The sequence below is a fragment of the Andrena cerasifolii genome, chromosome 14, assembly GCF_050908995.1.
Source record: "Andrena cerasifolii isolate SP2316 chromosome 14, iyAndCera1_principal, whole genome shotgun sequence".
In the NCBI taxonomy this organism is placed as follows: domain Eukaryota; kingdom Metazoa; phylum Arthropoda; class Insecta; order Hymenoptera; family Andrenidae; genus Andrena; species Andrena cerasifolii.
This window is the reverse complement of record NC_135131.1, coordinates 11485484-11511449: the sequence shown is the minus strand read 5'-3', so window position 1 is coordinate 11511449 and position 25966 is coordinate 11485484. Positions and strand designations below refer to the sequence as shown.

The window sequence follows — 25966 nt, the reverse complement described above, 5'->3', positions numbered from 1 at the left end:
CACCGTGATAGAACATTCTGAAGACATTCGAGTCGTAGAGCCAGCACGCACCTCGCTCGCCGCAAGCGAATTCCCATACGAGACAAGCGGAGTCCACCACAGCACCATAAACGATAGGACATGGAACGTTACCTGCAACCAAGCAACCAACAGCTCAGCGCTTGACAAATTCGTGATAACGCCACTCGCTACGATTAATCGTCAGTAAATTGCTGATAACACCAAACCACGTCGAATAATTACCAAAGAGGCCGATGGCGAACTGTATGAGGCCCAATGCCATCGCCTTGTCCCTCGGATCCACGCACCGCAGGATCAGCAGCATCGAGCCCACCTCGCTGGTCGAGTGGATGAAAACGAACACCGAGAACAGCACCATATAGACCCAAAAGTTACTGCACTCCAGCTTGCAGTAACCGATCGTCGCCAAACTCGGCGGTTCCGGTATCGTTTGGTTCGCCCCGATACACTGGCAGTTGTAAAACTGTAATCCGCGAAACCAGCATTATTATTATTATTATTATTATTATTATTCGGAAACGGATGGAAAGGATCAGATCGGGATTCTAGAACCGGCACTCGCCAATGTTTCGGTCGGTTAGCCGATCCAGGACGCGGAAAATGCAAACAAATGGCAATGGACCACTGTTTCCTTCAGGCGTGTAATACAATTTCGCTCATAAATGGGAGGAACGGCGAAACATTTCTGGCCCAGTTGCATGCCGCTGTCACCGACAATTACGGCTGCAGAGCTGTGCCAATGCGCCACATATCAATACCGTTCCCTCCCCCCGCGATGACGTCATTCAGTGTGCACACTGCACAATCGGGGAATGCAATCAACGAGCAGAATAGCGAAGAAGTTAGTCGATTAGAATTAGATGCTGCGCTGACGTAAGGAGATAGGGTAGCCCGATTTACAAGTCGGTTCGCTCATCGGGGATTGTTAACGACCAACGTGCAATAAATATCGCAGAGAGCGTTCCCTGTTCACTCGATTCCTGCGCTAGATCACAGTTCTTTTGTCTTCTTACATTGAAAAATGAAACATGGATACTTCGTTAAGATACCAATATAATCTCTGCGGAGATTACAAGCACGGTGAGTTAAGTGTCAAGTCGGAGGTCGTCAGGGATTCGAGGATATCGATATTAATGGATGACCAGGGTGACGAGTGTTTCCGGGACAATGATCACCTGCAATTGTACTCACCGAAGTTACCTTGCCGTCGAGCACCGTGAAATTCGAGCAGCCGGCGTGACACGCGGAAAAGTAGGTCTTACCATCAGCACCGCAGATTGGACTGAACTTGTTTAAGTCGCAGTCGCAGGTGGTCTCGCAGGTTGGCTCGAATCTGGACGATCTACGGAGACGTGGTTGGTTTATCCAGTATTTACTACAACGAACAGCGGGGATAGGGGTTTTGATTCGTTTTCAGAACTTGAGCTTCCTTCGATGCTGATAGTCATTTCTCGATCAACATCTACCAGTTATCTTGAGTCACGAGTCCTTGAAATCTCCGCGAATAATGGTACAATCCCAGAATCCCCAACGGTCTGACCCGTCCTTGTGCCCAAGGAAATCAATTACGGACAATAGTAATTTATGCAAACGACGCGAGAACGGGCAGCCGTAATTAGTATACGCGCAGAGCTGAGGCGCGGGGGAAGATAATTCGAAGGGATCGCTGCTGAACCGTGGCACAATCGTATTATAACAAAGAAAAGAGAGGTAGTAGGAGCGAAGACTTACCCATTGGAATGCGAAACGAGACCAGCGAAATCGTCCATCGGGCAGCCGATGAACATCAGCACACCCATGCCGATCGCGTAAATAACCGCTGTGAAGGCGATCCAGGCTGCGACGAACCTGGCGTTCGGCTTCGCCCTCAGGATAAACACCCCGCTAATTATAATACCCAGGCCCATCACTAAAATACCGCCGACACCTGTGAAAAAAACACGCGTCGTAGCCTAATTCCGCAGCATCCCATTTGTATTTACGTGCAACTACTCTGTCCATTGCTCGGAAAAATAGTTAAATCACAGGATTTCGTCGATACGAAAGAGACAGGAACGAAGGTGGATCGAGAGGTGGGGCCAGGAGAGCTCCCCTCGCGTGTCTATACGCGAAAATTACCTGAGATCATGTTCGCATGATGAGCCGGCAAGCGAAATTGGCTCTCGAGGTACTTGGGCAGGAAGGTGTAGAGGCCAGCGATCGGTAGGATGTGCAGCACGCTGCTGGCCGTCCGGAACATAAGAATGTCGTTCTTCAACAGCCTCTTCACCGCTTTAGGGAAGTCTGCAACAGGTATAGGAGCCGAGGTGTAGCGTGTGGGGCGCGCACCGCGAGTGCCCGTGCACCATTCGCGACCTCCGAGTCCGTAGCCCGTAGCCCGTAGTCCGTACCATTTACATCAAAACTCATCGACCTAACCCATGTTTCCTAGACGGCTGGTGAAATTCGGGGACGCGGACCGTTCGAGTCGCGTCTATTTTCAGGATTCATCCAGGAGTGAACGATGCGAGAGTTTATTACACGTCTCCGAACCGCCCGATTTGCTCGTGCATCGTCGAATAAACGAGTCAGATTCTCTCGGCTGTACGAAACTGCCGGACGAATCTGACTCATCGGCCGTTCCGTCGATTCCGCGATATTTATGAACTCAATTACGTACATACGACCAGCTAATTAGTCGACGATCAGGTTTCCCTTAGTTCTATTTTCGAAGGGACAGCCAGAGGACGCGCGTGTGCACGCCCAGGGGAAAGACGCTGGCTGGCCGCCTGGAGCTCGAACAAAACGAATAAAACGGACGGGGGGAATCGAAAGGACGACACACGCCACGATGCAAGAGAAACGAGTATCGATCTCGAAACGGGACGCGATAACAGCCCTCCTGATACGCGCAAGATATTTCCAAAGATCCTGATAAGGACGCGTCTATTTAATCCTCGCGGGAGTTGGTTCCTTACGTCGCGATTAGTAATACGTTTGCGTTGCGCTGTCGATACGGCGTGGCAGGACGAGCTAACTCGTTCTCCACGTCGGGACGGCTCTTGTAGCTTTATTAGAATTACACGCATTACCCTATCGGATCGCAGTTTCCTTAAACGTTATCGATGGGCGTGTCGTGCGTTTCGTTATGAGCTATCGATTCCTAATGGCCCTATTTATTCAGCTGACAATCCGCGGCGCTCCCGCGGTTCCCTTCGGACGAACGCATTATCGTTAAGCTGGAGTTTTTAACAAATGGGAGCTAGTCTGGTACAATTAAAGATCTCGTTAGCGTAATTACAGCCGCGACCGGGCGGAGTGCCGAACGAACGAAATGATTGATGCTGCTGCATCTGAAATAAGTATGCTTTAAAAAGGAAGAAGGACTCGCGCAGAGTTCCCGTGCGAGAAAGCCTCGGTGGTAGAAGCTGGCATTAAGAATGTCTAGGACTGCTCTAGGCTTCCTGGAAGGCCAGGCTAGAGTCGTGGCAACCCTGCATAGAAACGTCCTGTAGACCATGAGTAGACAAACGTGACTAACATTGCACTCCGTGTATTATCGCGACAACCCTGCAACAGGCACATACAGGGTGGCCTCTCACGAAAAGCCTCTCAACTAGGGCTGTTCGAGTAGGTACTCGAAAAAAAACGAGCGGCTCGAATAGAACCGAGAACTCGAATTTTTTGGAGCGGACCGAAAGTACCGAACATTCCGGTGTGTCGAGTAGTTTGAAGCTTGAATGTTTCGAATATTTTAGAATATGTTTATATACTGGATAATGGTTTGTAATTATTATTATTATTATTTCGACTTTATTTATTTGCAATATTTAGAGAATACTTTGATTTGCAGTTTACATTTCTCCTTATGTATTATATTTTCTTTTTAACGAGTAATAAAGTCGAAATAATAATAGTAATAATTACGAACCATTATCCAGTATATAAACATATTCTAAAATATTCGAAACATTGAAGCTTCAAACTACTCGACACACCGGACTGTTCGGTATTTTCGGCCCGCTCGAAAAAATTCGAGTTCTCGGTTCTATTCGAGTCGCTTGAAAAAAAATCGAGTTCTCGCTTTTCTTGCAGCTACTCGGTTCGGTTCGGTTCTTCGAGCCAAATCAGGATCGGCTCGCTTTTTCCGAGTACTCGAACAGCTCTACTCTCAACGGCTCTGGACCATCAGATGCTTCTCGCCGTAACACGGAGCTTTTCCCGCGAAAAGCTTCGCGTGCAGCTGCACCACTTGACAAGCCACGGCCCCGGCCCCGTTCATGGAAGCTGCAAGTAGTAATACGCGAATGGCGTGCGCCTATTTGGCTGCGACTCGATTCGACTGCAACTTCCTCACGGGCAATTCCCCGGCATTCCGTGCAGCGTGTCCTGATGGCCCTGCACCCGGAAGTTTCCATTGAATTGATCGCGCCAATAATTTCACCGCGCTCCAGCGTTACTGTGCGATGCGGCGGCGTGCAATCTCGCGCCGGCTAGGCTGCCACGTCAGATTGAAATTTCCAGGAATAATAGACGTCGACGGCGAAGGAACAAAAGGTTCGCCTGCGCTCGAAGGACGAGAAAAGGGAAGAAAGCGTTGGCGAAAATCGCCGCGGAAGGAGCCGAGGAGCCGCGAGGGGCCCGAAACGCATCCGGATTTCTCGTCTTCCCGGTGCGCCGTACCGCGCCGCGTGCACGTGGGTGTAAGGATCGGCGACTGTGTGGACGCTGGCCTGCCCGTGTGTGCGTCAATAATGATAACTGACCGCGTGGTGCACTAGGTGGGGCAAGTTCACGGTCACGCGTCGTGCATAGCGCTCGGTAGGCACGCGCGCGTGCATTTCTGCGCGCATATACGGCCCCGTGTTCCTCTCTGTCGCGAATCCGCTCCTCCTGCTTCGCGGGGAGGGACTTATCTCGACTGTCCCGCGTGCACCTCGGCCGACGTAACACACCACAGCGCCGCGCAGCACCACGGGGACGAAAAGACGGCCAATCGAGATGAAAGGCTTTTTCGTGGCACGGTTATCCACGCTGAATGGTAACCGAACGACGCGACGGCGAAGCTGCATTTGCCACGCACAGTTGCACGCGCGGCAAACAATGTTGTTTTTAAGGAACGTGCACCGCGCAATGCAACAGAGGCGTGCACGTGCTGCACTGAAACGTACGAGTTTCATTATCCACGCGACCCGTGCTGCATTTTGAGCAGACGCCCCTTTCAAGAGCGACGTTCTCCTGCGTTGTCGGTCAAGGATAAAGCGTTTTCAGAGGCTGAGCATCGCGTCGCCGTCGTTAGAATTCCTGATCGCCAACGCCTACGAGAGTTCCCAGGGGATTCTACGGTATTATGCAAATTTCCTTTGGATTAGACTTGTTGGAAGATTCGAGATTCTAGAAGAAGCACAGAAGGCCTGAACCACTTCTTGGAAGCATTGATCGGACTTTGAAACGGTCCCTCTACAGACTTTACGCCGTCGTGTACCCGGTAGAATGCAAATACAAACACTTGTATCAAAATGTTCTTTATTAAAAGTCAGTTCGAACTAAGTAGTTGCTGGTGCGATGTACAGGGTGATTCTCTCGGTGCGCCTGATCAAAGAGATGCCGCCTGGTCAACCGTAACGAGGTCAATCCCCCGTGGTTCCTCTCCTAATTTATGGATTTCGACCCTCGAAGGGGTTGAAGTACTTATTAAGCAGTGCGTAAACGGTGCCAATTGACTCCTTATGTTTCGCCGATGAAACTAACACCAAGAACGACGCAATTCGGAGCATAATGAAGGAAATTACATGAAAAATTGATTTGCATAATTTCAAGCTAACTTCGTTGAAAATAGTCCGATTTACATGACATTTGGTGTGGTTTTCATCGGAAAAACACAAGGAATCCATCGGTGACACTTTCAGATCGATACGATAAAGAATAAAGAATTATTTTATTTCTGAAACAGGTATGAATCCTCAGGGTGAAAATGTGAAATATTCATTGCAGCGTATTAAGAAATTCTTTATTCTTTATCGTATCGATATGGAAGTGACTCCAATGGCTTCCTGGCGTTCTCCCGATTAAAATCATACTAAATGTCATGCAAATCGGACTATTTTTATACAAACAATTTGTATACCTTATTTTCATGCAAATCAGACTATTTTTACACGAGCAATTTGTATTCCTTATGTAAAAGTAGTCCGATTTGCATGATATTTGGTATGATTTTGATCGGGAGAACGCCAGGAAAATGGAGTAAGGGAGGAAGAGGTGGTTTGATGAAAGTTCGGTGGTGACTGAGGCGTTAGCTTTCACTTTGGAAGGGGGCCTTAGGACCCACGACCTAATGCGCTTGTTTACGGTTAAGTCACGTTCGCTCGGAAGGGACTAAGGGTCTTAGAGGGTGACGATGACCAGATGTGTAAAAAAAGGGAAAGTCGCGAAGTAGGTATCTAACAACGCTCTTCCGTCAACCTTTGCTTCAAGCTGCACATGTTGCACGACCTTCGATCGAAACTTCCAACGAACCGAACCAAGAATAAACGCGGGTAGGGTCGCCCTTCTGCTCCGTCCCGTCGCCAAGGGTTCCCAGAAAAAGGCTTCGCGGCGTATCCAGAAAGCGTTAGCCCCTGTGCTCACGATCGAGCAAGCAAACGCACGCACGCACGCGCACACACACCGCTAGGGGAACCTAAATTCTCCGTTGACCTTGACTGCTCGAGGTTCACGCTTCAAAGATCATATTATTGGCCCGTCCTTTCGTCCCGGTAAACATCCGCCGAATGCATAATGCCCGTACTGTGTCCGATGGAAAACGCGGCCGCGGCCGTATAAATATTCTTATTGCCCGCCAATGAATGGTTCGTTAACTCGTCAACCACGAATTCTTTCCAACCGTCCGACACTGACCGAATGGGAGCAGTTTCACGGCTGTAGGTATATGCCCCTCTCTCTCTCTTCTGCTTCGTGGCGAGACTAACTAGATTGAGAATTTCCTAGACAGCCGCGTTTACGCAACGCGCGCGCCGGTGGCAGAGACAAGCGGATACGCAGCATCGTGGACGCGAGATAACGCGAGGGTTCGATTAATAGACGGGCTGCTCGAACGATCGATGATACTTTTATCTTGCCCGTTGGATCTTGCAGCGGGCAATTTTACGGGCCAGCTACGAAACACGGGGACGCGCGGAATGGCTTACGGGAAGCCATAAAATCAAATTAAACCGCCCGGATCCGAGGGCCGAGCTTAAACACCGGCCTCTCTCTGTCCTGACGAACAATTCGCGTCGCTACGATAAATCAGGGCTTACCTCGGAGACTAGGCTTTTTGGAGTCCGGCCGTTTCGGCGGCGTTCTGCTCGCGGGCAGCCGCGTCGGGAACGCGAACATTCCTATGCTGACCAGCATCAGCATGGCGGATATTAGCACCAAACCTGAAACACCGAATTCCATCCTTTTTTTTCTCCTTTCCAGACTGGCCAACATCGCGAGCCGAATGCTCTCTTAACCACGGGGCACGCTTTCGAAACGTACGCGCGCATAAGCACAGAGAATCTTTCGGGAGGTTAAAGAAATTGTATTTACCTAGCCACCACGCTCCCACCCATCTCGGATCCGTCGGCGTGATTTGCGGATTCGCCGACAAATCCGCGTAAATCATCGTGCACAATGAACCCAGGATGAAGCCTAGGGCTGGCCCGAGAATCCTCACTCCGATGGTGATTGCTGCAACCAAACACATCAACGATCAGGACCTCGACAGACTTGAGTTTTCTATAGAAGCTATCATGGAATGCTATCACTGCAATCAACTGATTCGATTCGATTCGATTCGATTCGATTCGATTCGATTCGACTCGACTCGACTCGACTCGATTGGGTTCTAAGCGGGAATGGTGAGTGAGGATGTTTTAATTGATGGAGTTACCAAAATACAGCGGGCTTTCTCTGCTAGCCACGTTGTCGTCGATGTAAGGGATGCCAAGAGTGTACACCGCTGTCTGGCCCATGCCAACCCCCAGCAACGAGACGAAAAATATCGCCAGCACCACCGTCGTGATCTTGCTCTGTATCATCTGCTCCGTTTTGTATTCACCCTCGCAGTAATTCAACTTGTTAATCTGCGCCGTGGTCGACGACATCCACCTTTAAACGAAACATTCCACGCACCCGTTACGGCGTTACACCACCATGCACGTGAAACGAGTCTGAATGTCTGAAACTATTCGACGATGATTATCGTGGCTTGGCGTGTAAATGAAAAGCTCTACTCGGCAAAGCAGATATCGAATGCTGGCAGAGAGTGGTCCTATTTAAAGTGATCGATAGAGAAATGGGTCGGAGAGAAATTGCATAATTTCGAGAGCGCGGTGCAGCTGAAAACGGTGTCGAGTGCTTGCTGCTTTCGAGGCGTGCGATTATATTTGTGGGATTACGTTCGAGATGGAATGGAGACGGAATTATCGCTGGATAGCTTATCACTGACCCGTCCAGCGTGCTGTTCTCCGCTCGTTCCTGCATCTTGCAGAGGTTCGCGGGCATCGGGTTGGTGTTGTTCGAGCCTCTGCCCTCGTCCCTCGGCCCGACACCGCTGAACAGCATCTCGTTCTGATGGATCAGCTGTTCACCGAAGATGAAATGGGGCATCGAGCAGGTGAACGAGCTCACCGCGAACAGGATCATGCCCCAAGCGATCCACTTGGGCCGGTGGCCTTGGCCCCCGTAGTACGTGAGCAGCAGAGAGGAACCGATCTGTCCGATCTCCGTCGCTGACATTATCATGCCGGTGGTCTTGGACTGGATCTGGAAGAGCTTCTCGATCGTCGTGATCACCGAGACGAAGTATGTGTAGTACATGCCCTGGAGGACCTGCAATCGCGGGCATTGCCAACAGTTAGGTATTAGGTGCTTATTCTTAGTTACCTACTACTCACCCAGGTGATGCAGAAGGTGACCAAGAAGGCCTGCTTCGTGGCGAAATACTGGAGCCAGTGCGGCCTGCACGGGCCCCAGCCGCAGGACACATCGCCCTCGTCGAACTCTGTCTGAAGGCTGCTCGATTTCTCGTCGGACACGATCAGCTTCCCATTCTCCGTCGCGCCGATCTCGTGCAGCTTCCCGTTCGGTATCGAGCCGTTATTGTTGTGCTGCTTCCCGCACATCAGTCCGTTTCCGTTCGCCATCTTCGACGGGATTATCGTCAGCGCCTCGACGTTCCCGTTCGCCAGGATCTGCGTGTCCTCGCCCGCCATTCTTCCTCCACGATCAACCGACGCGCTGTCCTTTCGCTTGTCTCGCTTCGTTTCCACCCTTGTCCTACCCTTACTCGTGATTCTTCCCCCTCAGGCTCGCATTCCAACGGTCAATCTGCAATCACAGGAAAACAGATTCTGGTCAGTTCACTGTCCACTATTTCTACTTAACCTCTCTTTTCACGCGCAAGATGATGAATTTTTCTACTTCGAAGGTAGCTTCGAGGTAAATTCGCTTCACCCAGATCGGCCGTTTTCAAGAATTGATTCCACGTGTGCGCGGACGTCATCGATATTTCCATTCACCTGACGGCGCGGCGCGGCGCGGCGTTCTGCATTATCCTGCCTCGAGTTCGATGAAAAAAGGCGGAACGGCTGAAAGGTGTACGAGAATAAATCGTGGAAAGCGCGGCCGCGATTCATCATCCGTTCGGGACACCTTCGAGTTGCACTTTGTATTTTTAAATGTCTAACTTATGTGCGTCACGACATTATTTATAACGGTCCCTCCGAGTCACCCTACCGCGTTTCCTCGGAATCGCGATTGGCTTTGTTCCACGGCAAATGAAATTCTCCGACGGCATTGGCGCCTCGGAAAGTCCATGGGGATCCAACGAATTCGGTAGACCAACAATTCCATAGCCCCCCGAATTCGCTGGCACTTTCTATGCAGCTCCTTTCTCCGAGCGATTGACAGAGAGGAAGCGGCCGAATTGAAACACCCTGTAGCCTCTATTCCTCTCACTTTCATCGGTGCCCGACTTTCCTCATTTCCCTCGCGTTCCATTGCACCGGCTATCCTACCGATGCGGTTTTCACTGACAGTGAGTAGGAGTCTGCGGGCTAGAGCTCGCCTGCTACCATACAACGGGTGATCGAAAGCAACGCCATACCGAACGTTACCCTACCGAAATGACGCTAGGACCGCGACCGATTTTATTGGCAGAGCAGAGAGGTTCTTGAATTGCCCCTTGAGGCGCTGTCCCGAGAACCTTCCTGTCGAGTGGATCTCCGCATAATAATAACACTGGAAGAGCCCTGCGCGAAGGCGTTTCATCTGTAACCGACCTCCGAAACACTGCCTAATCGTAAGAATACGAATGTGTTTACGGTGCAGTGTCGTTTCAGGGCGTCATTGGCCCGTTAATGTTCAACGGCGAATCGATTTATTCGAACAGAACTCACTGCCTCCACTGTATCCTGATTCTAATTGAATTTGCCAGTCAATTTCGGGACAGAGATCTGGCTCCGTTGTACGCTTTTCCTAAAGTTCCTTTCGTCGTGGAGAAAATTGAAAAGTCTCTCCGCCGAGAACGGGCGACGGATAGAGAAATTCAATTAGCTGGGAAGTTAGGTCGGTTAAGGAGGGCAATGTCGGACACGCGTATCGAGGCCTGCTATCGGAACGAAATCGAAAGGGCCCGGGGTGAGGAGCGTCGACTCTCTCGAGCGCGCTCCCGATGGCGAAACTCGCTTTTTCACCGATCGTAAATCTTTTTCGGACAAGCCCGGCTCGCGAAGTGAAAATCCTCGTGGCGCGCAGCCTTGATCCGCGATTCTGTCGCCCCGCCCCGCCCCATCCCGCCACGGATGCCGCGTCGATGAATCACCCCCCCGAAAATCATCCTTTTTAATCGCCCGCTCGAATATTCCGCGGCAGCGAGGCTCATGAATATTCATATCGAGTTTCCGGCGCGGCGGTTCGGCTGCGGAATCTAATGCCGGATCTCTTTGGCCGGGCGTCTTCTGCTGTTAAGATTCTCCTAGCTAAAGAATCTGGCAACCGGCCCTGTCCATCTCTGAATCTTAAGCGCCTGATTATCGAAAAAAGAAGCAAAACGAAGGAAACAAGTCCCTTGATTTCGGTGCCTCGTGCGCAGCATTCTCATATTTTCTCCGCGCCTGCGCGCAAAAGCGATCCACCACTGTATAGCTGGCCAGAGACAGCTAAAAGTGTATTTGATTCGTGAAAATTACACAGCTCGGTGATTTGCAGCGGGCACGGTAAGCAAGTTACTGCGTCAAGAAATGGACGGTTAAGTGGCGCCGAGCTGAAAGAAATTCCGCGCGGTCGATCGCCACTGATCTCTCGCAGGGTCAATTAGGAATTCCACGCGCATTGTGATTTCGTTGGTTCGCGGGATTTCATAGGCTCCCGGTGGGACCGGGTATGACGCAACTAGAAAAGAGATTTCCGGTAATAAATCGCCGAGGTATGCCGCCGTAGGCTTGAATGGGGACTCAAATATCTCGTAATAGTTCTCGCCGATTGCCCACGTGCGCGCTTCCCGAGCGCGCCGCTCGTCGCGTCGCCTCGCCGTCTTTTCATTATTAAGCCATATTTCTCGCCGCTGATGGAAATTATACCGCTGCCAGATGCTGAAACGCGTTCCATTATCGAGATTAATCTGCGAGGCGAGACGCAGCTGGATGTTGACACGCGCGCTCCGCTTTCAAGCTGTTTCTCGCCGCGCGGATTAAACGAAACTTAATTGAACTGGAGTTTTTCGAGGCGAGGCAACCGCCGTTTACACGGGGATAATGGGTCCGAAATGACGGCGCAATGATTATCCGGAAATTGATTTCACCGAGTCCTCGACTAATTTTCATTCCAACGATCGAGCAGGTATGCTACTGGAGCCTTATCCTGTACAGGATGTCCTCCCACCTGCTTCATTCATCGGGGCCTCGTTCTATTCGCACTCGAGGATTACAATAAACTTGTACAGGTTGTACGTACCGGGGTTGAGCAACGGTTCTGCTCGAAACATTCGTCGAGCTACCGATCTTACGCAACGCGTAGCAGCGATGTCTGGTTAGTAAAGTTCGATTCTACTGGGAAGCGACGCTGAGTTAAAAAGTACGCACACCGTCGTTGAAACACTCGATCTCGTCGCCGATCGCGAGATTCGCCGAGCCAGCTAGCCGGAGGAGTTCTACGTATCGTACTACCAGAGAGGGTCTCGATTGTCGCAATTGCTGCCGATTTCGTTCGTATCGGGGGAGAAAGATCGGCATGGGAAGGAACACAGACAAGCCGCGCGCACGTACACGAAAACAGCGGCGTTTGTCAAGTTCCAGCAACATTGCGCCGGAGAGACTTGGTCTAGGTCGCCTTTCACTGTCCTACTGACGTCTCGTGGTTAGTTGGTTAGTTGCTCTATTCTACAACGACTACAACTCAATGCCAGCGTGCAGCACGTCGTCGTACAGAGCGGCCCAAAAGAAACCGTCCGCTCCGGAAGGTCGAGTGGGTAATCGTCTGGCCGTGGAGAAGCGTAAGAATGCCTAGGAAGGGAAAGAACAAGGATCCTTCCGCGTCGAATCGTCGCCATGGCCTTGGTCGAGACAATGTTACGCGTCCTGTATTCGTGGTACACTTTTTGCCACCCTTTCACGGTCCATGGCCCTCTGAAAGCAGCTTTTTGCTCCGCGGCGCTTGTGTACAGAGCTGCCGTTCGAGATAAGAGAAGGGCCCAGCCCGATCTAAGTGTCTCTCGCAAACGTCCGCGATCTCTGCCCCGCCATGCGGCGCCGTTGGAAAAATCCCTCGATTGCCACGCTTTTTTGCGCGGTCGGATTTTTCCAGGCGGGATCGATATCGCGGTGGAACAAGAAACGAGGATATTTCGAGCGATAGCGATCGTGGTTGCGTGTAAAATCACCACCGCCTCGTGATGCAATGGACGAAAGGGGAACGGTACGAAACGGCTACCCGCCAACTCGCCACTCGGATGATCGTAGTACTCGGAGATCGATAAACGCGCAATAAAGCGAAACAAGCGGAGTTCGCGTGTCCCGCTGCGAGCCACTTGTTCGGGGTGCGGTTCGAGCCTTCCCCCTCCCCTCCGTCCTTCTTTCGATCGTGACATTTCAGTTCCGTCAGCTTAGCTCCGTTCCGCGCAAGAAAAATCGCCCAAGTAGGCAGCCGAGCGTTGCGCGGAGGATAGAAAAATCTAAGGAATCGGCTCGACGCTCGTTCGCCGCGCCGGTTGGATCGATTCACTTTCGATCGACTGGCTGGCTCCTGACGCCGGCGAACGCGTGTCGCAAATCCTTTGCAAATGCCCCCAAGAAAGCAAAGTGGAAAGTAGCAAGATTTATATTCCACTTTGATGTTCCCAGCAAACTCGTTGAACCTGATCTTGAATCTGGTTTACGGTGATACGCTTACATGCACGTGGCGCGGCCTCCGGTCGACGTTCAAGAATAATTCCAGCCACTTTTGCGAAACAATAAATAATAAACGGCGTTAAGAAGCAGCTAGAAGGAGCGAGAAATGATTTCGTCTGCTCTTCGCTCCTTTCTATTCGCTCTTCTTATTCTTATTGGTCGCCAATCGACGGCAAAGTAGTACCTATAATCGGATCGAAGGGTGATCCGAACCGAGCCTTTGCTAGAAAGCTGACCAACAGCAAAACAGAAATTTCGGAATCCCACCTCCTCTATACTTGCCTGTGACTTTGGAAAAAGCAACGATCCCAGGAACGATTGTCGGTAGAGTGGATTTCCTTTGCCAAGCGACCGCCCACGAGGCTCCGATTCCGATTCAAACAGAAATTATAGCGCGTCGCGATGGAAGACAACCGGCAATCAACCGAGGATGAAAGTCGTGTGCCAGTCGGGTTGTCTCTATTAAATCACGGTTCTCGTGAAAAACGAAAGCAGCGAAAGTAATTCCCCGTGCTGCGAACAATGGGGAATCTCGATCTCGACCACGTTCTGGAAAGCAACGAACGCGCGGCAAAAACAGAGGCGACGGGAGAGGAGGAGAGGAGTCGCGTGCGACCGTCGCGTCGCAACCAATTTTCCAAGTGAAAATCTACGTCGTCGATGCCCCCTTTCTCTGCGACATTCATTTACCTTCGCACAGCAAGCTCCAATGAGTAGAACTCTGTCTATTAATCGCTGAAAGTGAAGCTGGAGGAACACGATCGGGTTTCAATCCTGAGGGCTCGTAAAGACCGATAGGCGGACAGTGGACACTAGGGTGGCTCTTATTTACTCTTGGTAAAAAATTTTCTCCACCTGAAAAAATATCGAAGATATAGAGTCTCATATTTCGACATTTTTGCGAGTTTGGGTCCCAAATTTTCAGGAAACATTCATGACGTATCAAACACTGAAAATGAGAAAAAATCTTTTTTATCTTTTTCGCATATTTCAGTATAGTATGTCCCCCCCCTTAAATGTTTAAAAAATAGTCCTCGAAAATAAAAATTCCATTTTTTGTGCGCCTTCGTAAATAAAAAGTGTTCTAGAAGCGTTTAAACATTCAAAATTTGAGAGAAAAAAGTTTTTTTTTTTAGTTTTTCGGACATAAAAGATGCTCCTTAAATAATGATTTAAATGTTTAAGGGCCCAGGGGCATCCTTTCCTGTTATCCGATCGAGCTGAAACTTTACACAGATTTTTTTTTAATTATTTGCAACTATTCTGAAGGATGCCCCCAAGGAAATTCAAAAGTCGAAAATAAGAGCCACCCTAGTGGACGCGTCTCTGGTTGTTAGCGCAAACGCGACTGACGCAATATGGGTTAATCGTAATTGGAGTAGACTCTAACGAGGTACACAGGTGGAAAAACGATCCTCGGGTTAACTCGATTTCTTTCTGCTCGGGCACACGGGGAGCAACAAGAGTTTAATGAAAACCGTCGGCGTCGGGAAGAGTCGAACGAAAACAAGAGTGAAAGATGAGCTACCGCGATACCTCGTCCGCTAGCCGTTCCCAAAAGAAAGCAAGAGCTTAATACTTTAATGGAAAGTGGAGCATGAAAATCATGCGATTAAAGTAGCGGGGAGAGCCGAGGGATTAGCTCGATTGTGAGCGACGAAAGTCGAAATCCCCTTCCCCCTAACTTCACCAGTTACTTCGCCGTGACTGTTCGCGTAATTCCACGCCAACGATAAATACCGTTTGCCCGGCCACTTTCCATTTTTCCGTTCGGTTCATCGATCAGCATCGGACCCCGGTTACACGCGTCCCTTATATTTCCCGTCGATCTTTCAAATTTATATTATCGCGCGGCCGTTAATAGGCCGCCGCGGCCGTACCGATACAGCTCGTAATGATAGATAAACGTCGCGATATTAATAACGGCCGTTATATTCATACGGGGCAATAAAGCTGACTGGGAATTATGGGTTATAAAGGCTGAAATGCCCGGTTTTTGCGCGCTACCTTCGTATCAGCTGCTCCCCGAGATCTCGTTAACATTGTAGCGGTCTAGCTGTCTAGCAGCTCGGCCGATACGCGCGAACCAAAAAGGCCGTGTCGGAAAGGCGAAGGGAACTCGTCTAATCTGCGCTCACCGGTGAGAATTACAATCTGTGAGGGGATATCGCTACTACCGAACATTCCCGAGGATGATCTGGCGCGCGCGAAATGTTGACGAATAGTCTGGGCATTCGCGCCTCGCGGGTAGAAGCTGCGGAGCGACTTCGATACGATCTGGCTTCCCTGTGCAATAGCGATACGCGTTGCAGGTACCTATGTAGATGGTATAGAATGACTTGCGCGTGCATCTTCTGCGAAGCTGTTTAGTGGTTCCTTTTGCGGCTCGCGGTCTGGGATGATTTATGCTGCGAGTACGAGACACGAAGTAATCTATGCTGCGCGCGGGTATTAGTGCGTTTCCAGGCTGTAAAAGTTGATTGAGCGATTATCGATGCGCGTACCCGTAGATTGTTCGGTGACCGGTCCTGGAATTACACCGAATCACCGGAATCACCTTGCGTTATGTCGACAAATCCAGCCGGCCCGGAGTCGAGTCCGATTGCCAGCGATAGTGAATGTTATTCTTGAAACGACATTAAGCCGAATCGAGGAGTTAATCGCTGTAACGAGGCATAATCTTTACGGACTAACGCCGTGGAACCACGCCTTCAGCGACACTCGTCGAAAGAACTTTCGTGCAACTGGATCTACAAAGTTCGCGACACAGAGGATAGGGGACGCGCGGTTGCTAGCGACGATAAAATATCCCCGCACGAACGGCGCGAGGCATCGCTGCACTGGCAGCAAAGTGCAGTGTATTATGGTGGCCATAGTTACTAGCGTGGAACCGCAGCGCATTATGGTGGACACAGCGAGATGTAATAATAGATCGTATTCACGACCGTGGTGGCCCCTCGGCCACAAATTGCCGACAATCATACCCGTCGCCATAGGTACCGTCTTTTTTGGCAAATAATAACGATAGCCACAGTTGCGCCGGGATTCAGCTACGAGCACAGCGAGTTAATTTTCCCCGTTCGCTTCCTTTCTTCGTCAAGTAAGAAGAGTAGGATGGAATGGAGGTTTCGCGAAATTCTAGGTAGCCCAGGTGCTCTAGGTGAAGCGCGATCGAAGGAGGCTCGCGAGCACGCCACCGCCACCTAGGGAATATCCAAGTCCTCCAAGACCTGACCACGCGCAATTCTCCCCTGCACCACAATTGATTGCGAACCCGTTGCGAGCTTACATGCATCCCCGTGAATAGAATGAATGCAGGCCAGCGTGAAGCCAGGAGAGGCTCGACGTCCGCGGTATCGTTTGTTCAGCGCGATTTCTTATAATAATGGATAAACTGGCTAACTCTGTAAACCGTGCCTGAATCGCTGTCGCAAGTGGTGTCACCGTATAACACCAAAGTTCGCTGGATGAAGACGCTGCTAGAGGTGGAAGAATCGTACGAGCAACCGAGCGCAGACTCGTTCCAGCGAGCAATGACGAAACGCCAGGTATCTACACCGCGACTCGCGAGCAACGAAAGGACAGGACGGGAGAAAAGATCAGCCAGCGAGTCCCGATTCCCACTTCTGGTGTCTACTGTCTGCAGCTCGCGTGGCCGGCCACGTGTGTCTGACTACGGAGTTCTCCTCTGCCATTCAACCACGCAACAAGCATCGGCCAGCCTGCTCGTTACACGAGGAGTCCAGGTGCTAAACGACACAAGTGAAGTCGAAGGTTCGGCTAACTACCTCTAAGCTCGCTTTAATCCAGCCACTTTCCACTCGTCGCTTCTAGTGGCTGATTACGCTTTAAAAGTGGCCCAAGTATGTATCGAGTGACAGAAGCGAGGCGTTGCCTCGTGGACTGCCGCTACTCGAAAGTCGAAACCTTGGAACGCTAAGAGATACAAGTTCGGAATTTAGGCGATCCGCTCGGTGGGATTGAGAATCTACGGCTACTCGGGCTTCCCCGCAGACATGTCCCTTTGCCATTAGCTACCAAGCCCTTCGTAGCTCTCCTGCTGGTCGAGCAGGCCGCGCTGCTTGCTACATGTGAACGCATTACAGCCAGCTGATTATGCGAGTCAAGTGAACACGGTGCACAGGTGTGCCGACGCTAGAGATGGGATCAAACCCGTGATTGGCTCGCGAACAATGCAACTGACAATCTTCCTCCGTGACCCCGAGTCCCGATACGAGTCATATCGAAGGAAAGATTAAACTGTTCGCTCTCTTCGCCTTAGTCGAAGCTGTTCCAACTGTTCCACTTCTAAATCTTCTAGATCTTTTGCAGCACAGATCCCGTTTAATCCACAGATCCCCTGGGACCTAACGTCTTAAGAATCTACTGAATCGAAGCGGTCCGAACGTTAATGAGTCCCCTGAATCCGAATCGAAGTGATCGAGATGGACGTGAGCGCGACTCAATCCCATCTCTACCCAGCCTATAACACAGCGGCGCTCACACGCAGCTGTTGCTCGCGCGCAAACTTTTATGCACGCATTTATTTCAAGCGTTCAGCGACTATGTCAGCTCGCGTGAGGGCTACCCGCGCGGCACGGTACCCTTAACGAATTCGCGGAAATCTCATTCCCCGAGAATTCTCCGCCGCGTATACCCGTCAGGGTATAAACGCCAAATGAATCGCCCGCGATACTCCAGGAAATATTCCTGGAATCCGTGGAAAGTGGACCTCGCTCTTTTCTCAGGATAGGTATCCTTCGAGGACGCCGGATTGCGCAACGTCGCGGCTCCAACGCCGCGTGATACGGTGTATCGAACCTATTCCAGCTCGATCGAATCGCGTCCACGGCGGATTAGAGGCCTTGAAATCCGCAAGAAAGCTCGATGCTTCGGAAATGGGAGGTTCATGGGAGGCGGTTGCTGCCTGGCGTTCGGCGCGATACGTGCAAAAGCGTCGTGCAAATGCGCCCGAGTGCACCAAGTAACGCTGTCGATAATAAATCTGCCACCACCACCTGCAACTCAATTTCCGCGGCAATTCTGCCAGTGAAACTTGGATCGTTTAATCAACCGTTCCCCGTCAGGCCAGGCTCTGCTCAATCGAACCGACCGAAATTCAATTTACACCACACCGTTTAGGGGGGCGCAGGGAATGATACTTGGCTCGTGGAGGGCGAGACAAAGGAAGTAACGTGTTTATGGGAGAGACGGAGTTGCACGTAGGCAGTGCATGAAATTGAGGATCGTCTTCGCGAGGGAACGCGAGAAACGGAGGCGGTGGGTGGGTGGGTATCGGCGGAGGAGAGTGAAAGAAAGTGAAAAAGCCGGAACGAGAGCTATGTGCGAGGCAGAAGGGGAGAAGGAGAGAGAGAGAGACGAAACTGGCCGGATGACCTCGGTCGTGGAGGTGCAGTTGCAGCGCGACAGGTTCGCAGCTGCAGCCTGTCCCAGATGTCGAGGCTGACGTAGGCGTAGGTGTGAGAGATCTCTGTACATATAAGCGGCGTTTCGTTCGAATCGACCGATCTGTGTCACGGCGTCTTTCGGAGCGTTTAAAAGTAAAAGTAATCGATAGACTGTCGGGGATCAGAATTCCTCGTCTCGAGTGCTATAAAAATATTCAACGATCCCCGAGAAGCAGTTCGAAAAATGTTACTCACGAGAGGGGAAGGTTGGAGAAGCGGTCACTCGTGCCCCGGTTCACCTGCAACAGAGAGGAGAAGACGATTATTGCAAATTGTCTTATGTATTCGCAAAGTGGAAGGGAAAAGTAGGAGGCAGACGGTGCGAGCCACGAAATTCCAGGCGCAGCAGGTGCGCATCTGTGACCTACTCTCTAAATCGATGTTAAGCACCGGTGACGTAGCCGCAAAACTGCATCAGATCACCAACATGTGAGAGCGCGGTCGTGTTCGCGGCGCACGATACAATGCCTTCATCGAGGCGTGTTCTTTCGCGATTGAAAAAATCCCACTGACGACCGGATGGATTTCGTCGAGAGAAGTGGTGGACGCAGCTCGAGGGATAACTGCAGGCAGGAAGATGGACAAGAAAAGGAGACCTCGTACGATTTTTATCCGCCACCGACTGTATTTGCTTTTCATAGCCGGATCCGTGACACCAACTCTGCGAGTGGCTCGTCAATTGAGCAACGTTTGCCACTGCGTCTCCTTAATTCTAGTATCGAAACGACTGTCACCTACATTATTAATTGGAAAATAGCACCGAGCGTCCTTCCACGGGCTATTTGGCCAATTCCGTCGGTCCCTCAATAGTTTGTAGCACAAAAGCGCAGCACGGTAATAGGGCACCGCATAGAGACTTCAGAAGGGAGCGTTACTTCGCGCTTCAGAACGCTGGTGAAACGTAATCAGGGACTGGAGCAGAGCAATTCAGACACAAAACTGATGTCGCCAACGGAAGAAGGCTTGAATTCAAGCAGCGATAAAAGAATCGCATCGGAAGACAGCGAAACATCGCTGTTCGTCGCGACAATTAATCGCGAGACTTACGGGTTGATTTATGGGTGCCCGGCAAAGGTGACAGGATTGTTCAACGCGGGGGCGTAAATTGTTAAGGGGAAAAAAGGCGAAAAGAGGGGAGCGGAGGGGAGCGGGAGATGCAGTATCGCCCGGATGACCTCAGTCTGAAAGCTACAGCGCAGCAGGTACGCAGCTGCGGAATGTCCCCTATTCCCATGGTGCACTCGGACGCTCGATAATCGAGATATCGAGCACGTAGGTGCAAGCCTCGTAGCGCAAACGGCGCGGCGCGGTCCCGGCTTCCACGCTTGCATCATACGCGTTGTACAGACACGGATACAGCACAGCCGCGCGTGCGCGCGCGCACACGCACACGTTACTTGATGAAACAAATTGGTATGACCTGGTCTAGCGCTACTTCTCATCGACACCCTCCAGCTAGTTTCTTCCTCCTTCTCCCCTCCCCGCGCCGTTCTTTCTTCGTTTCATTGAAGGAAGTCGTTTAGAGAGGAGCAATTCTTCAGCTGGAGGTCAATTCCCATGTAGCAACCGCCTCGGCAGTTCTCTAGTCCTCTATTCTGCCTATCGTAGGTAATTCCAGTGGATCTGGATGCCGTTCTTCCAGATACTATAGAGGCTTAAACCGCGCGGGCTAGAACGTAGGCTCCGCTTCGGAAGGATCTACAAAAATTCGGGGAAAACGGACAAGTCGAAGAAACAGCCAGCTAACCTCCGTCGATTCCTCGGTCGCGTTCACCCAGCTTCCCAACCAGCGGTAGTGTCCTCTTTACATATTTGGAGACCTCTCTTCGAGTCTTTAAACACTCGTACGCTAGATTGCCCACTGTCACAGGCCATCCTCCCGAGGAATTTCCGCGCCTCGACGAGTCAGGGGACGCGGGGCATCTAAATCTAGCTCGATTAGGTCGAGCAAACGTTTCTTGGAACAGTGGAGGGCGAGGGAGCTGGAAAGCCCCGGCAGCGTGACGAGGCAAAAATCATGGGAAGTCGAGTGGTCTGGAAAGGGGAAGGAAACACGTGAGCGCGAGGAGCGGAGGGGTAGCGGAGGGTTGGAGGCGGAGGAAGCTCGGCGCGCATAGTTCAAAGATAGAAGAGCGCAGCGGCACGTTGCACCGGCGGCAACTGCATGTGCATCGGCCGGGTGTGCGCGCATGCACGTAGACGTAGACACTGTCCGTTCTGCGGCACCACCATTGAGACCTGACCTACTTTGGGGCATACAGTCCGCCGACATCGCGCTTCGCCCGAGTAAAAGCACCGAGAGCAAAGCACACTCTTCGCTCTCGCTCAGCGTAGGCAGAGCTCTCTCCTCTCCTCCCTCGTCTCTCTCGTTTTTTTCGGCTCCCCCTTCCCAGACCGTACACCTGTGCCTTTTTGTCCCGTCTGTTTTCTGCTCCCCATTGTACAGTCGGTGGTTTTTTGTCACTCCCTCGCTCACCCTAGCTACCTCCCTTTCCGTTTTCTTCTGCTATCTCTGGACCTCTTTTTTCTTTTCTGCTCTGACCGTGCCCCCTTTTCTCTTCCCTACTCTTCCTTTCCCCCTTCGCCCCTCCCTATCCACGATCCTCCGTCTACCCCCCGCCCTCTCCTTTCGCACCCTCTGTATCCCCGCTTCTGACCTCACCCTCGCTCCCACCCCTGCTGCGGGATATAACGAAGCCGTTTTCGGTGCAACGTTGGCCGTGTGTATCAAGAGGTTTCGAGTGCGCTGGCCTAGATACACCCCGGTAGCGGGGTTCGTATCAATTTTCCGCCGGATAGTCCTGGATTTGCCTCTGGAATATCGATGCGCGATACGAGGTTCAAAAGGAGGACAGAGGACAATCGATAAAGGACCGACAAAGTTGAACTACCTATACGCCTCTGGCAGGCTGCATTTCCCTTGGAGATTCAGACACTGGGAAATGGAGCCGCCGACGCGCAGACGTCGCCAAAATCTGATCTTTGAGACGATGACTCACGCGTAAAATTGTTCGCTTTAATCGATGCGGGGATCCTTGAGAATGCAGTCCCCGCTAGCCGGACAAAAACACGTATTTCTAGACGATAACGGTGGTCGGCGACGAGCGAAGGTTAATTGAGGAAAACTCGGAGCCACGCTCGCGAAAACACGTAAAAAATGCCGCGCGAGTAGGAGCCTCGTTAGCTTCGGATGCACGTCCTTTGGGAGCTCTCTAGAAACAGTAGGAATTATAAAAACTGTCAGAGCCACCAATTAATTAGCATCGCATGGACCGCTAGATCTGTTTGCGATCGCGAAGAGCGAAGACGAACCCCATAAAGGCTCCCCCACACCAACGCGAATATCCGCTCGAATACCAAAAACATTTATTGCATTATATGTTGTATCTACGGAGAAAAAAATCTTTAAAAAGAGCTTAATTTTTCAAACCGTCACAGTGCGGCATAGATGGACAAAAATACAAAATTTAAATATTCATATGTATCCGCGCGAAAACCAAGTAAATGTTTCAGTAACGTTTATCAGCTCCCTTTACGTACACGGAAAAGCAGCACGATTCGTTGCGGAGTCGGCGAAAGGTTGCGCGGAATATGCAAAAATACATTTGGATGGCCGAAATCGCGCTCGTCCCACGAGGAGCGTTGCGTAAATCGGAGACGAAAGCGAGCCGTTATCTCGGCACCGAGCGAGAGAGCTGCAAAAAGGAAAAGAGGAGAGGCACAAGGATATTCGGCTGATTATCTTAACGGCACGCCGCATACCTACGCATCCTTTCACCAATAATATGTTTAACACATCGTCGCTTGATGCTTTAAAAAGTAAAAAGAGAAATCGAGAGGGAAAGCAGCCGCGAGAACACGAGCGATCGAATCGCATTAACCAAGGATTCGTCTCCAGATATTCAGCTACGCCCGCTCGCTTTCTCGTTCCCTTCTGATTGTAAGCGCTGGATTCTCGATGAGGAAAGCCTTGCGCGCACGTGGACGCCCGCACCCGCGTCCGCGCGGCACAGTGGAAAATGGCGAAGCCCGGAGGTTGCCGTGTCGACCTAAACAAACCCGCGGATGCCTCGCGCGTTCCCCCGCGAGCGGATCCGCAAATAATCCGGCTGGTCTTCTATAAATTCACCTTGAAACGGTTATCCACCCGCCCTCGCGATTCAGATGCACACGAGCGGTGCATCGCGTGCACGCGAGCCTTCGTTCCGCGATCAATCGAGCGTAACCTGCTACTTCGAGGCGAGCTTGTCGGCCCCGATGGAGAATAAATCACACATCCTCCATGATCGGAGGTGTCCTTTTAGCTGTCTCGCGACCCCTCGCACATGCTCCTCTTTCAATTTCATCGCGCTTCATCTTTCCGTGGCCCAAGGGCATGTTGCGCGAAAGCTGCTTCGTCCGAAAGCGATTCCCCTTCGTGTCTCATTGAATACCCCATCAATGGTAATCGACGATCGATCGCGGCTGGAACAGCGCGGCGATTCAATGAAAAACAGGCACGCGAGGATATTTTCAGGCCAAGATTGCGCCAGGCGGTGGAGTGTTGACCGCGCGCTGAATTTTACGAGGCTGATGCACGTGCATCGGGTGGCAAGCACGAAGAGAATCGTTGCACCGGGGGAGAGAGAGCTTGCAGCTTCGTCAACTGGGTCAACTGGGTCAACTGGGTCAACGTGACATCGCCGTTTTTGACGCACGTGCAAACATCTCGAAACGCGGCACGCATGTGCAGCTCCCCTCGCTGCCGCGGATGGCTGGAGGGCTCGCTTCCCCTGGATTTCGCAGTCGTCAATCAATGACGAGTCTCGAGAGCGTTCCTCTTTTCAAATCCTTCGCAGGTCCGTTGCGCGTGGAAGGCGACAGGAATTCATGCGACTCGAATAAGCTTGCGCCAGAAGCAAACTTGTACTTTATCTAAAAATCTCCCAACGCTACTAGCTAGGGGAAACTGTAACTTGACCGCGCTACGGGCCCCGAGAGTTGCGTTAAAACGTTACATTACCTCTTGCCACAGTCACCACACGATTACAGGCAGTTGCACGGTAGACATCAGGAGAGGAGCACTCGATATTCCGCGGCGCGCCCGCGAATTCCCAAATCGAACGTGTCGCGTCGGTCCGCGGGGGCCTCAGAAAAAGGAAAAGCAGAGGGGCCAGAAACGAGGAACGGCTCAACGAACCAACGAATCAGCGAACCGAGTGAAAGTGCGAGTCGTCTCGAATTCGCGATTAGAGGGGCCAGAGGGCAGAGGGGCGAGGGCCAAGGGACGAAGAGATGAAGGCACACGCGCGCGCGCGCCGGCGGGCCCCGAAAAAGGCGAATCACCTCTCGAACCGAGTGTTGCGAGTCGCGAGCCGACGAGAGGCGAACAGCACGCGGGGAACAACAGCCCTGTTCCAGCGTCGCGCGCGAATGTTTGCGAAATGACGTAAAAACCCACTTGGCCTCTGGTGAACCGAGTCAAACTCGGAAACAAAAGGGATACCCTCGGTGGAGGGAACGATGAGCTAATTTTTCCTCCGACATACGAAGAAATCGGTTACATGCCGCGTTCCAAGGCACTTGGAAACAAGAAACTGGTGGCGAGGACGTGATTGAACGCGGCCGGGAATAATGGCACAGCCTAGCCGTAAGGAAGAATCCCCATAAAAAAACTTGAAAAAAGTAAAAAAATTACGCCAAGTACATGAAATCAAATAAATCACAAAAAATAAAAGATAATAATAATTACAAAATGAAAAAAAAATATGTGAAATCGAAATGAGCTGCAAGTACGTAAAGGTGCTTTCAGTCAACTAGTTTAGAAAATATTTAGAAAATATTGCAGGCGTGATGAGATATTAATGAAATAAGTTTCAGGTTAGGAGTAAATGATAGCGGTAGCGACCGCGTCTCTAGATACGCGGAGAGAGATTCTCGTTCTACCTGGGCCGCGTCGCGATGCACACCGATGCATTTTTCATCCCCCTATTCATTCGCATGCAGTGGCTGCTGTGACCCACTTCCATCTCGAAGAATAAATGGCACACCACCCACGCACGAAATCCTCCTCTAGTCTGATTCGAGCGGGGCCGTTCATTGACGTGCCGCGTCGTTGTTCCAACCAGGCCATCCCGCGACATTTCTCTCCATTTTCCAGAACGCCCCGCGACGAAACTGTCCCCTTGCGAAATTCGTAAGTATTCGAATGTGCGGCGTGGCCCGACTCCGTTCGAAAAGCGTTATCGATAACGGCAACATTCCGTGGAGTTTAAAGCGACCATCGTAAATGTCAGGCATGGCACGACGCGGCGCGGCGGCGAAGAAAGCGACGAGACGGTCGAAAAGCACGGTAAAAGCGGAAAGTGGAACACAGCGGTCGGATTGAAAGCCTCGTTCGGAAACTAACAGACATTTATGAGACACTGGAATCCGAGGAACGGCTGGCCGGTATCTCGTATTTCGTCGCCGAGGCTCGGTGTATCGAGCAACCGCGTGCCGCCCACGCAACCCGATGCGATCGCCGACAAATTGAACGAATTAATGGGGAAAACTGTTGCATCGACCGCGAACAAATTCTCAGCTTTCCACGCGGTCCTACTGCCCCAGAATCTGCAGAATTGGGATTCACTATTGCGCGATATACTTTTGTACGTCACCGAGGACTATTCTACGCTTGGCCTAGTCTAGGAGTGTCTAGATTCTAGATAGTTGGAGTGGTGAAAGGAGAGTTGAAAGTTCGGCGATGGAAAAATTGCACAATGGTCTCGGTACGAGCCTTGGAACGTACCCTGTTCGCCGTTCCGTCCGTTGCCGAATCGGCTGAGTTTGCCGGATGCCCGAACCTGTCTCCTCCACCGGGCACCGGCGCGGCACGCACGGCGCTTCATCGAGGCTCTGCCACGCGTGGAAGTCGTTTACCCCTCCGAGTTATTTGGCCCCTTCGTAGCGAGCAACGCTCCGGCCAACGCGCTCCAACCAGACGACGAGGAGTGACACAACACGGGACGGTACGGGGAATCGAGTGCGTTTATTGCCTGGCAGAGGAGCCAAAGGAAGTCGCCAGATGGAGAAAGAAATTTGCCGATCGACGATAAGAGCGCC

The 25966-nt window shown here is 51.4% G+C and overlaps 1 protein-coding gene across 3 annotated transcripts in view; it reads right to left on the bottom strand.

Annotated features, from left to right (window-relative positions):
• The window catches only part of Oatp74d (Organic anion transporting polypeptide 74D), a 77552-nt gene that overhangs the window by 7664 nt on the left and 43922 nt on the right, over positions 1-25966 (bottom strand). For 2 of the 3 annotated variants that reach the window (XM_076827234.1, XM_076827233.1), the window contains exons 2-11: positions 8925-9357; positions 8477-8859; positions 7919-8136; positions 7576-7716; positions 7302-7424; positions 2140-2304; positions 1753-1948; positions 1213-1363; positions 244-484; positions 4-132 (exon numbers count right to left, since the gene is read on the bottom strand). In XM_076827234.1, the coding sequence (XP_076683349.1) occupies positions 4-132; positions 244-484; positions 1213-1363; positions 1753-1948; positions 2140-2304; positions 7302-7424; positions 7576-7716; positions 7919-8136; positions 8477-8859; positions 8925-9242 (2065 nt within the window). In that variant the 5' untranslated portion in view covers positions 9243-9357. Of the gene's footprint in view, positions 1-3; positions 133-243; positions 485-1212; positions 1364-1752; positions 1949-2139; positions 2305-7301; positions 7425-7575; positions 7717-7918; positions 8137-8476; positions 8860-8924; positions 9358-19078; positions 19123-25966 lie in introns of all 3 variants that reach the window. The other variant, XM_076827232.1, reaches the window with a different exon arrangement.